General features: G+C 32.0%; 1 protein-coding gene across 1 annotated transcript; it reads right to left on the bottom strand.

Moving 5' to 3' along the window:
- Positions 1-7,014: 7,014 nt before the first annotated feature.
- Positions 7,015-10,155, bottom strand: LOC121127660 (S-adenosyl-L-methionine-dependent tRNA 4-demethylwyosine synthase TYW1). The gene is made up of 5 exons (XM_040723085.2): positions 9,779-10,155; positions 9,232-9,513; positions 8,340-9,170; positions 7,918-8,267; positions 7,015-7,462 (listed from the first exon to the last, which is right to left on the bottom strand). The coding sequence occupies exons 1-5, from the start codon at positions 9,952-9,954 to the stop codon at positions 7,098-7,100; spliced, it is 2,004 nt and encodes a 667-aa protein (XP_040579019.1). The 5' UTR covers positions 9,955-10,155; the 3' UTR covers positions 7,015-7,097.
- Between the last annotated feature and the right edge of the window lie 2,239 nt (positions 10,156-12,394).

The following is a 12,394-nucleotide window of genomic DNA, read 5'->3' as shown; positions in this document are numbered from 1 at the left end:
AGGGGTGTAGGCCAAAAGTAGTCAAAAGAACACAAAAGACTCATTCAAAAGAGTCTTGTAACGGATGAGATGGGCTTCTTTAAACACTTTTGTCAAAATTTGCCTCTCCATCCTTAAAAAGCTCTTTCCACCTACTTTTTTGATAGCTCTCTGGATAGTCTGGTGTAGAATTCCAAGATCTGATGCATGTGCCCTTATGGACTTGATGGGATGGTCCTGGGATGTTTTCTTTTACCCCTCTGGGTACAGTGTAGCCTTTTTGATAGAGCCCTTCTTCCTCTCAACGTTTTGGATTCGCTGATGAGGTAGAAGGTGGTCTTGTAGACGCCCAACAGCTTGGAGTGCGTAAATGAATGTTCAACCCCTTTAATAAAATTTAGCTGTCAAATGTTGATTTTTTTTGTCCTAATTAGGAATAATTTTTTTTAATTTTATTTTATAAGAGCCTATATACAATATATGTACGAGAGTTTTTGCCATGTTTTTTTGTCCTCCCCAACCTCAACATGCTAACATTTGGAGCACTTAATATATTTACTTTATTATAACTAAATAAGGGATCTGTGTAAAGAAAATCTAAGTGTTGCGATTAGAAAAAGTAAAACGGTTAATGCTTTTTTGTTTATTATTTAATAAGTTGTCAATCTGTACCTCTAAAAGAAGGATTTTCGTCTATCAATGGTGTAAATTGATTTAAAAATTCATAATAAAATAAGTATATATGGATTTAAATATAATTATAATATTTTTCCTGCACAAATGGTATTCTAAATGTAAAAGATTTTACTTTTTATGGCAGTAATTCAATTAGTTTATAATTAAATATGGCAAATTTCATCCTATGAGACCTACATACTCAACACATGATCATTATCGCCTAAACCGGCGAAGCACAATACTTGTGAACCAACAATGAACAAAATGACCATAAAAGAGAGGAAATACGAAATTACTTTTTCTCATAACTATTATTTTAGTCATTTGAATTAAAGTAGTCAAAAATGACAGCATGGATATATCGGTCAATGATTCTATTATCCTCATCCCAAATTCTCTTCAATTGATTTTTTAGTTGCAACATGTACAGTTTACGTGTACAAGTTACAACTTGTACAAAATCGTAACTATTACTCAGCAAATGTATATAAAGACGATTAAAAACCATGCATTTTAATTATATTTTTTTAACATTCTAACCAATTTTTTTTTTATAATTTTGTCAAAAAAGAAATTGGAAAACAAACTACAGCATGTTTTAAAATAAAATTGTTACTTTAGATAAGTCATTTTTAAATATATAGTGCCTGTATACAGAAGGATAAATATTATTACTTTTTTTGGCCTCATGTATAAAGTGGATATATATGTAATGAATGCCTTGAGCACCTTGAACGCTCCATCGAATCACGAACATTAATGATAGGGCTCCCATATTTAAAGCCAGGAGTCTTGTCCTTTGGCTTGCACACCTTTGTTGTCTAGGAAGTTGATGATCTATTCATAACTTACTTAAATTAATATGAACATTCAATTACTATAGATGAATTCATTCCATGACAAAAATTGATCAAGATATAAGTTAGATGATGGCAATAGTCGTAAAAAGTACCGTGTGCAGTTGCAACACATGAATCTTCGACTAAATTAAACGAATAATTTGGTTATTAAGACAAATTTTACAATTATAATTTTTGTACGAGCTATAATTTGAAAGAATAACCTTTAAATTGAAAAAAAATATAAATAATAAAGTTCGCGTGTCGGTCGTTCCTAGAGAAGGAATATACAGGGTGACCCATAAGTCTTACAACAACTTCAACAGCCTCGGAAGTACACAAATATTTATTTCTCGAAACTTCTTTTTACTCCCTTGCAATCAGAGTAAAATTTCCTACAAAAAAGAGTGTCAGTTCATTCCACATCATCACCATTTGCGACAACGCTATAAGTTGTCCCATGTAGACATTATGGCGGGCCTTCAAGTTGTCGACGCTGTGGTAGGAAGTCATACTACCCTCCCTCTCCAGAATGGACTATGTGCAGAAGTCCACTACGTAGAAATCTGGGGTAGAAGGGGCCACATCTCCTTGTTCAAAAGTATTTTAGCACCACTTTTGCACCAACTTTGCAGTATTTGAAGGTGTTCCGTCCTGCTAGGAGCATTAAGACCCTTCCCAGTACTGCTTCTGGATCCAGGAACTACTTGGGATTGTAACATGTCCAGATATAAACGTTGATTGAGCATCATACACTTAGGAATGAAGATTAAGGCCGTCCATCCTGCAGGAGATGAAACCCGTCCGGACCATCACCAAGGCCTACTATCGGCCCTTTAACACGCTGTCCTGGATGTTCAGACCTAACAACACGTCGTTCTGGCTTTTGTGGCAGTCTCCTGGTACCGCTTTATCATGTAGTGGACCGATCACTTGGACAAATTGAGGTCTTTCAGGGCCTTGGTAATAGCCCTACAACCCTTCCTTTCCAAATGAAGCGAAAAGATGGTGGCCTTCGGGTTCTTGATGTCGTCATTAGAGACTCAAGAATACGTTTTTGAAAAAAGTATGTTTAACAAGAAACTTAGTTGGAGGTTGCAATAATTATATGTAACAAACAGAATAAAAAATATACAGCTGTCTAGGAGAAATCTTAAGTTGAAGTTACTGTTACTTATGGTCCCCCTGTATGTAGGTTTCTTGTACTAAAATTCCGCAAGTCTAAGTCAAACCACCTCGGAGTAATTGACCATATAACTTACAATATTCGTCTTTTTTTTAAACTATTAAAAAAAAAAGAGATGTCTATAAGATTATTTTACCAAGAATGTATCAATGACATTAATTGTAATAATAAAAAGGATTAACATGAAGAAACAAAATTTAAGATCTTTTCTTCCTTCAATCATGTCCATTTTTTCTTCTTCTACTTTTAGACTTTGAAAGTATTCTTTGTACCATGTAAAGGCGATTAGCACAAGTAAAATAAGTTAGGGGGGAGAAATGGAAATATTGCCTCCAGATAGGAAAAACAAGTTTTACATTATATTTTGGTTGTTCGATAACAACTCATAGTAATGAAGAAGAATCAGAAAAATAAATTTATAAATAATGTTTATACCAACTGCAATGATGCTGTGCTGGAAGTAGTGACCCTCCAAGGGGCGTCCGCAGAATTATATATTAATATTATATTTTTTTCAGAAAATTTTCACAGAAAATTAAATGTATTGGAACAAAATCCAAAAATTCATAGCTGTTTTCAAAAAATTAAATTTGAAAATTGAACAAAATTCGAAAATTAAATTAAATTTTAAATATTTTTTTTTTAATTTCCAGGTAAAAATCAAAAATTTTCTTAATTTGGGGGTGGGATATAGCCTTCCAGCCCACCCTCTGCCTCCCATCCCCCTTACTGATGTATGACGTCACCAAGGAAAAAGATGTAAACGAGAAATCACTGGGTCCAAATATCAGTGTCTAATTCTAGAGACATGAAATAATCACACAGAATTTGTATTCCCACATGAGAGGACTATAAAAGGAGTGATTGGTTGAATAAAGAGTCGACGCCATTTTTAACTCCATTACTTCAAGGGGGAAATAAGCGATAAAAAGCTAAGCTGCATGTGCGATTATTCAATCTGTGTAGAGGGAACAAGGCTCCTTCCCCCCGGCGCATTTTTATCATTATTATTGAGAAGTACAGTTAGCAAATGATAGAGGACCAAAGCAATAAATGAATGTCATGGTTGTTTAGAGCAATAAAACTTTCAAGTTCGAATCGGATAGTAATTATGAGTTTTATAAATAATCAAAATTGTAATACTAAAGTATAAACATTTTCCTATTAAACTTGATACTTAGCCTGATTGTTTCGCCACAGGCATGACATATAAGCTTCAATAAATATTTCTAATAATCCCACATCTAATTTCTTTAATCTTATGAATTAATTCCATTAGTATTGAACAAGTATTTCAAGAGGTAACAAGTGATGACGTCAAGAGAAGTCCGATACATCACTTATTAGTGTTGTGTCAGTCCTTATTTATTCGCTCCAGCCCAGTCTTAGGGCCGGTCCTTGGAATGTTTCATAAAAATGTCGATGGTTTATTAAGACAAATAATATATATTAAGATTATTGCACATATCTTGCAATAAATATTATTTTTTTCAATATCATACAAACATTATATTGTTAATTAGTTATATAATTTATTCTGTTATATAAAGGAATAATAAAAGGAAAAAACACCCCCTTTGACGTAATGAGGGATCGATTTCGTCATCTGTAAGGACCGAAAAATGGGACTGAACAGGACCGCGGTCCTCAATAAGGATCGATACAACACTATCACTAATACTTACGTTATAAAGTTAAATTAATAATTACGTTTATAACATATGGTTGTTAAAAAAAATTGATCTGTCGGTTGGTAGCTGTTTATTGTAATAGGAGGTAAAATGCTGGGGGGCAGATGGTTCAGGGGATAAAATACATGGAAGAAGTTGGTCGGGGGATACGAGCCTAAAACCGTGTCTAAAAGTCCATACATAGGACAAAGATATATATACAAATTGGCGAAACACGCCTGGTAGCTTTTGTAGAACTCATTCTCAACGTAGGATACCACAATGACGTCACTTTATAATGTATGCAACGTTTTCTTCCCTCCGCTGAATTTACTTTCTTAATTCAGTCAGGGAATACTTACTGTAATATAGTATTCCCTGATTCTGTTAATTGAAAGGGTGAATTCATGGAGGTTGGATAGTTATTTAATTTTAGTCAGAGTAATATTCAAGTCGACTCGGGGCGTCCGCAGGATTATATTTTAGGGGAGGGGGGAGCTTGTTTTGGGAATTCTCTTGAAAAAAAATACTTACGTATTATATAGTATTTATTTAAAGATTGTTCCCCCATAGTTTTAAAATCCTTTGACCACTTGTGTATCTACTATTAATCCGTTATTTCATCATAAATGATCCATACAAGAGTGGTACATAGATACAACAGGTGCCCATTTCTATAACTTTATGATTGCCCCTATTTAGCTCATTATTTAAACAAACACATTCCTATCTAAGGTAAACACGATGTTAAGGTAAAAAGAGAATTCCTTCGTCTAGTTGCTTCACTTCGCAAGTTATATTATTATATATAAAAAATGAAATTAGAAAACTTCTATGTATTTACTATCTTAACAATCAAGATGTGTGTTCAAAAACATGATTATATTATGGTCATTGGCTTACCCTCTTATTAAATGGTAGAAAGATGAGGGCCGGATAACTTTCATTGTAGCCATTCATCAACGCTGGAATATTTGTTCCAATATTTAATTATAATTTTTGGGAGATACATGTGTTTCGCTTTGAATAAAAAATTCCAATTAATATATAGGTAAGAAATTTTCAAACATAACTGCAAAATATATTCTTTGAAGTATTATATTAGTGCCCTAGATTTGTGGCCCATGGGCACACACCCTACATATAACATATTTATCTCTTTATGAATAGGTATTATTATCTAACTGTTAAGTTAGATAATCTAAAGATGTACTTGGGACTTTTTAAACCTGATATAAAGGACATGACATGAACGTTTAACGTCCCCATATATGTCACTCCCATTTAAGCTACATACATATATATCCTATTTGTTCAAAAATATATCCTGGCTATTGATGGTAATAGTCTTATGACCATTTTGAATACAAGTGTCGAGTAAACTAAAGGTTCTTTTGTCTCTTACAACTTCAAAATTTAATTGATTCCCATTTTTTTTGAGAGATTGTATCCTGACTAGTTACATCAATGTAAAAGAAAAGGTGAGACACACCTATTATTCCAACGAACTTATATAAGAGCTGAAAAAGAAAGGTATAATCAACCCAGCCATTATTGTCATCGTAGAGGAACATAATAGTCTTTTAATTGATAGGGTAGATGGAAACGTTTCTAGCCAAAGGGATATTTTTGCATGCTGAAGATCCTGTTCATGTGAATTATGAGGTATATTTAGGTATGTTCATAGCGATCAAAAGCCCCCAAACACGCACACACTTACCACCAAGGACATATTTATAGAGTAAAAGACAAACTATTGGGTTGATACTAGTGATGGGACGATTAATCGGAATCAGAAAAATAATGTTTAATTTACAATTCCGATTTTCATTCATTATTGTTATTAACTATTTATTACTTTTCTAAGTTAAGAAAAAAAATAGGCCCACTCAAATTAAGAAATTTTTGTAATTTATTAGAATGTTTAATTTAATTTTTCAAAAAAAATTAATTCTCTGTGAATAACTATGTATTTTTTAAACTTTTCTCAAAATAATTTAATATTATAATACTTTTTTTGAATTTTTTATTTATTAGAAGTTTAATTTTTGAAATTTTTTTTAATGAAAAGATTTTTTATAAATTTTTTTCTAAAAAATAGATATTTGAAATTTTTTTAATTTTTTGTGAACACAGCTTTGGATTTATGAAATTTTTTTACCAAACCAAAATTTCAATTTTTGTTTGGGTTATTTTTTAAAACGATTCCAAAAACAACCTCCCCCCCCCCAAAAAAAAAATCAATCTTGTGTACGCCCCCTAACAGCAAAAGAGTATCTTTTAAAAAATATTATTTAAAATATTAAGGAATCGGAATTGGTAATTTTTACTAGAATCGCATCGGGATTTATTTTTTGGGAATCGTCCCATCACTAGTTAATACAACTAATAGGAAGAGAAAAAGCATAGAATGTCAGGCCTGTGGAGGTAGTTTACTATAAATAATTATTGCCCAACGACACAAGGGATCAACAATCACCTCCATAGTGAAGTTAAAATAGGCTTTTTTCTTTTTATAAGTGTTAGAACTGTCTTAAAATTACACAAATGAAGAAGAAGAAAAAGTATAAGGGGTTGAGCATTGAGTAAGTATAGGAGATATTATGATTTGAGGTTAGTATGCGGTCATGGAAATAAATGAGTAATCATACGACAATGTGCATACGGTTTTACTGACATACATAATATTAAAAACGTATGTAGGTATATATTTATTAGAAACATAGCACAAAGTCCAATTCATAATTATGATGCTTCAGATTTAACGCCCTTTTTACCCTTCCGATGCACCCTCGTTTGGCTGGGATTAAATCCCCTTTCTACTGCGCCATATACAGCCCAATCAGGGGTTTTTACCATATAGTCAGAGGCCGTGAAACGCGTTGATGGATCATTCACATCAAATTTAGATACGAGTTCATGAAATCTTTTATAATCAATCCAAGTTTTCCATTCTCCGTCGATGTGAAATTTCTTATGCGAGACAAGTATACAATTAGAGTGTTCATGCTCACAGGATATTTCATAATCTTCTAACATATCCGCAAATGTTTGAGAAAAGTTGACAACTTCCTCATGCCAAGGTACATTCTCCATTGTTAGTGTAGAGGCTGAAAATAAGTTCATATACAATATATTGTATAATATTATGTTAAAATACTTGTACATTATATAATATGTTTAAAGCAGGTTGAAATGGGAAAGTTTTACTTCTTTCCTTAATTCTGTAATTTCAAGCATTGGCAAATAAAACATGATAAATGAATATTTAATCTTGATTTATGAAGCATTACAATTTAAATACATAATAAAAAAGAGGGCCAATAAATATGAAGCGATGATAATAATAATTAAAAGTGATTATCTTACGCAAATATTAATACCACCAAGATATTTATATCATAATATTTATGGTTAAATAAATACTTTTTTTCTTCTTGGCTTAATTACAAAAAAAACCTTGACTTATAAAGTAAAAGATTTCATGCTAATAAAAATGCCATTGATCCCAAAATGAAAATATATATATTTCCATATAAAATAGTTTGTTGTTACCAAAACTCACCTTTGGATGTTCCACAGTAGGTTACCCCCTTGATTTCAATGAAATCGGGTCTGCCTAAAGCTACAAGTTTAGCATAATCATGGAGTTCCTCCACATTAAATCCCTTCACCAGGGTCAGGCGATAAACAGTTCTTTGACCCTTGTGAGATAATTCCTTCAGACTCTGAATGAATCTCTCCCAAAAGTCCTTAAACAAAGGTCTATCAATTTTCTTTAGAGATTCCTTTGTAGAAGCATCAATAGAAACATACAACTGGGTACACGGGTCCATACTAGCAATAGCGTCTGGAAATTGGGCATTCGTAACTAAAAAGCTTGAAATTGATTTGGAATGAAGAAGTCGGACGAATCTGTAAAGTACATTTAATACATGTTAATATTTATTAATAGAATACTTGATTAAAAAAGTAATTGACTCATACTGATTAATTTCAGGATACATGATGGGCTCTCCAACAAGTGACAGGGCACAATGTTGTACATCCATACCCTCAGCAAGTTTTTCAGGCAAAACTCCAGGAACGCCTTTCATTTGTTTGATCATTTTGTAATGATTTTCTAACGCACCATCAAGTATCATGTCAGGAGGATCCATTGACCACTTCCACTCCGTACCCACAGGATTTGAATGATGTCTCCAACAGAAAACACATTTATTTGCACAAGCCAAACTAGGAGTCGTTTCCATGCATCGATGGGATTCAATCCCATAAAACGTATGTTTATAACACCCGCCTCTTCCACGGAGCATGGCTTTTGTCCAACGACAGATCTTAACACCCGAATGTGTTCCAATTATTTTATAGCCTTGTTTTGTGAGGGATTTCCGTAAGGTTGGAGTCACCATATCTTTCGGTGCTGAATTTTTGAACTCTTTCGCTTTTTTCATTACGACACCCATATCTTCCATATCAACCAGTCCATCATCCTCCTCGTTCTCTTCTTCCTCCTCATCACTGTATTCTTCATCAGTGTCAGAATCTTGAATGGTCTCTTTCCCCGCCTCACTTATCAATCCATTTTGCTTCCCCTTAATTTTTTTCATTAAGGCTTTTGACCATGTGTTAAATTCTTCTTGTACAGTTCCATCATTTTCATCACTTAGAGAGAGAGGCAAGTAAGATTCAGCACTCAATTGTCGGAAAAATTTGTCCAAATTCCTACTCGTAACATTATAATACTCTTTACCATAGCCAGAATGTCCGAGTCCATAGACACAATACTTTAGCCCTTTTAAGATGGTGTGTTGAACTCTAGTTATCAAGAAAAATTTATTGTTACTTTCTCATTCATCCATAGAGTAAATGTACAAACCTAAAGTCCTTAGCCTCTTCCTCAAACCATGAATAAAAATACTTGGCATCGGGTGGAGGTAATCCTTCAGTGTAAGTGGATATAATCACCACAACTAAAAGTCCAGTTTCCTTCACATCTGTCAGGATTTCATCTCCAGGATAATAGTCTTTGCTGCTCAGTATTTCAACGGATAAGTCGGAAGCAACATTCTTAATGGAAAGAGCTAGTTCTTTTGATACACCTTCTGAGCCATAAATCACTTTGATTTTTTTGATGGAAGAGTCGGACGAGTCATTTCCGCTAAAAACAGATGCGATTTTAAATTAGAACTAATATCACGTGTCAAAATGACGTCATCGGGCACATCATGTCACAAAAATATAATTTTGTAGACAATTGCAGAGATCAACTATTAAAATCTTCCTTATAAAATTTAATCCATTGACATCGATCAAAGTTTGATATTTGCACATTGGATGCAAAAATTATACATAATTAATTAAAAGTCCATTTAAAACTCTAAAAACACATGATACTTTGACGTCAAAATAAAGAAATATATTACCAACAATCGTTCGAACCGCAACAACTCGTTTGAGTCTCTTCTTTGGCCTTCTTCACTGGAGATATGTCGATAGGGATGGAGGATTTACGTCTTCGTAGTATAAGTGTTGATATGACAGCAATGACGATTAATAAAGGAATCGTCAAGGGTCCTATTAAAGTCCATTCCTTTATCATCCTACCACGTTGTTTGTTGATGAACGCGCTTACGATTGATTGCTGAAATACGAGAAAGAAAGGTTGAGAGATTTAAAAAAAAAATGCTTGCGTGTATTTTTTTTGGTTATTCTAATCATTTAAATAACTTGTAAATGTTAATGATATCGAGATATTATGAACATTTTCATTATTTCAACCCTTTCAGATCCACAAGGAATTGAAAAGAAAACCTAAGATAGTTATAGTCAATTCTTGATCTTTTTCATCATATTAGAAATAATTTTTTTATTAACTTCAATAGCTTCGTCAAAATTTGATTGGCCACTCGTGTCACTCACTGGGTATGAACGTAATTTTTTATTATGTATAAACAAAATACTAAAGTTACGGTATAGAGCATGTATGGAGATGAATTCTCCATATTCATTAAATATTTTTTATTTCTAATTCAAACAAGTAATAATTCTACCTTTTATAATTGAAAAATATTAATTTAATTAATGTTTTACATGAGACACATTTAGAGATAATTCCTATCTCTAACTTAGCTGAAAACAAGATTACAAGCAATACAAATGACCAATGTTCGATTTTCTATATTTATGCTTGCACAATATGCACATCTTTTTATTTTTGGTTCAAACTCCGGTAAATGTCTACGATGGATGTCCATTGTAAGAGATTGATCTTTTGATTTTCGTTGGTCTAGACGATTAGATTGCCTTTTGAGGCCTTCATAATATTTAATCAGACTCTTGGCAATTAATCCTTTCTGGTCAAGGAGCAATAATTTATTTGGATATATAAAGTTATAATGGATATATCGTTTACACATGCTATATCTAGAAGATATAGCTTCTTTGATCCACGTGATCAACTCGCTTCCAGTCCTTTATTGTAGAGCTTTACAATTGAAGGACAATAATTTTGTGAACCTTTCGTTCAGATAGATTATCAGTGGTCTTAACTTAAATTTTCTGTCACTTTATCATCTTTGAAATTATCATCATAGTGAAAATTTCGAAGTATTATTTATAACGACATGAATGTTGTCTTCAGGAGTCAATGAAACAACTTATGCATTCGTTTCTGTGGTAACCGCTTCATCACCTATAATAACCTATACCATAGTTATTTAATAAATTGTTAATGTCTTCTGTATTAGCACTTTCTACTTAATCTAAAATACTATAAATTTGGTCACTATTAATTAATCATATTATAAATGCCTTGTTCTTGGTTTTTTATTTTATTTTATTATTTTTTTCCAACTCTACATTGAATAATAAAGTTTAAACTATTCATAAAACTCTCAATTCACTTTAAGCACAATGTGCGAAAGATATGTACGTGTCTAATCCAAAACAAATTTTTAAAATCTTATACAAAAGAGAAAACTATACCTTTAAAACCCAGAGGGACATCAGTGTCCCAACGATTTTAAACTCCCAAAACTTTTTCATTTTTCATCAAAACAAAGGAAAATTTGAAACAATTATTCCTTACACTAGACAAATATTAAATAAGCCATAAAAAATTTAAACAATCCATACATCACAAGCATTTTATTTTATTGAATTCCAAAAAATGACATAGTTTGAAAACTTATAAAGCACGAACATAAAGTTCTATGATAAAATGTTTCGTTAAATTTTATTGATCTACTATTATTCTTTAAAATATCTTAAATATCATGAAAAATAATACAATGACGAATGAATCAAAATATAGAACACTAGTGTCCCGCCGATGCAAAAGGGTTAAAATGCATTAAGTTCTGGATAAAATATACATATGACTTGACATTAAAAATGCAAGATTAATGCCCTGATCGTGATTAATAAAAAAAAATACATTGCAAACAGTCAGATATCAAAAATACCTTACTACATTTAAAGCATAATATTAAAAAAAATGTACTAAAATGATAAATTAGTCGTCATTTATTTAAGATTTTAAGTTATCTCATGGTTTGATTTTTTTTTCTTTTCAATTGAATGCTGCTTGAATATATTATATCAATTATAACGATATGAAATAATTAATTATATAGTTTCGTTGCAATAATACTGTAAAATGTTGTTTTCTATTTTATTAATTCAGAAATCCATTCCAAAAAAGACTGATGAAGAATGCAAATCTTTTCGTTTTATATAATGGGCTAAGTTAGCATTCCCTTTATGCAATAAGAATGTAGTCAGTCAACTTTAAAAACAGCATTTTAATGTCCTTGAAACTAGGGTAGAGTAATATAATTATCATGAAATGAAAATGTCAAGAGATATTCTAATTTTTTATTAATATCAATAAGTCACCCTTTGTGTGAATTCACCGATTGAAGCTTACTAAATAAATGTCTTTAAAATTCCTGATATAATAAGCTATATTCTGTAGCCGGAGCCGTCCTTAGTTTCTTTCTTTGAGGAGCTTAAAAACTTTTAAAAATTGTGATGAAATT

Source organism: Lepeophtheirus salmonis, chromosome 13 (genome assembly GCF_016086655.4).
Source record: "Lepeophtheirus salmonis chromosome 13, UVic_Lsal_1.4, whole genome shotgun sequence".
In the NCBI taxonomy this organism is placed as follows: domain Eukaryota; kingdom Metazoa; phylum Arthropoda; class Copepoda; order Siphonostomatoida; family Caligidae; genus Lepeophtheirus; species Lepeophtheirus salmonis.
The sequence above is the reverse complement of the archived record's forward strand: the minus strand, read 5'-3'. Positions and strand labels throughout refer to the sequence as shown.

What these genes read in the sequence shown, in the direction of transcription:
- LOC121127660 (XM_040723085.2), bottom strand. Translation starts at nt 9,954, where the DNA reads ATGATAAAGGAATGGACTTTAATAGGACCCTTGACGATTCCTTTATTA. An exon ending in GAAGAGGCTAAGGACTTTAG is followed by an intron (nt 9,171 to 9,231) that starts GTTTGTACATTT and finishes CTTGATAACTAG; the next exon opens with AGTTCAACACACCATCTTAA. An exon ending in CTACTGTGGAACATCCAAAG is followed by an intron (nt 7,463 to 7,917) that starts GTGAGTTTTGGT and finishes ACTTATTTTCAG; the next exon opens with CCTCTACACTAACAATGGAG.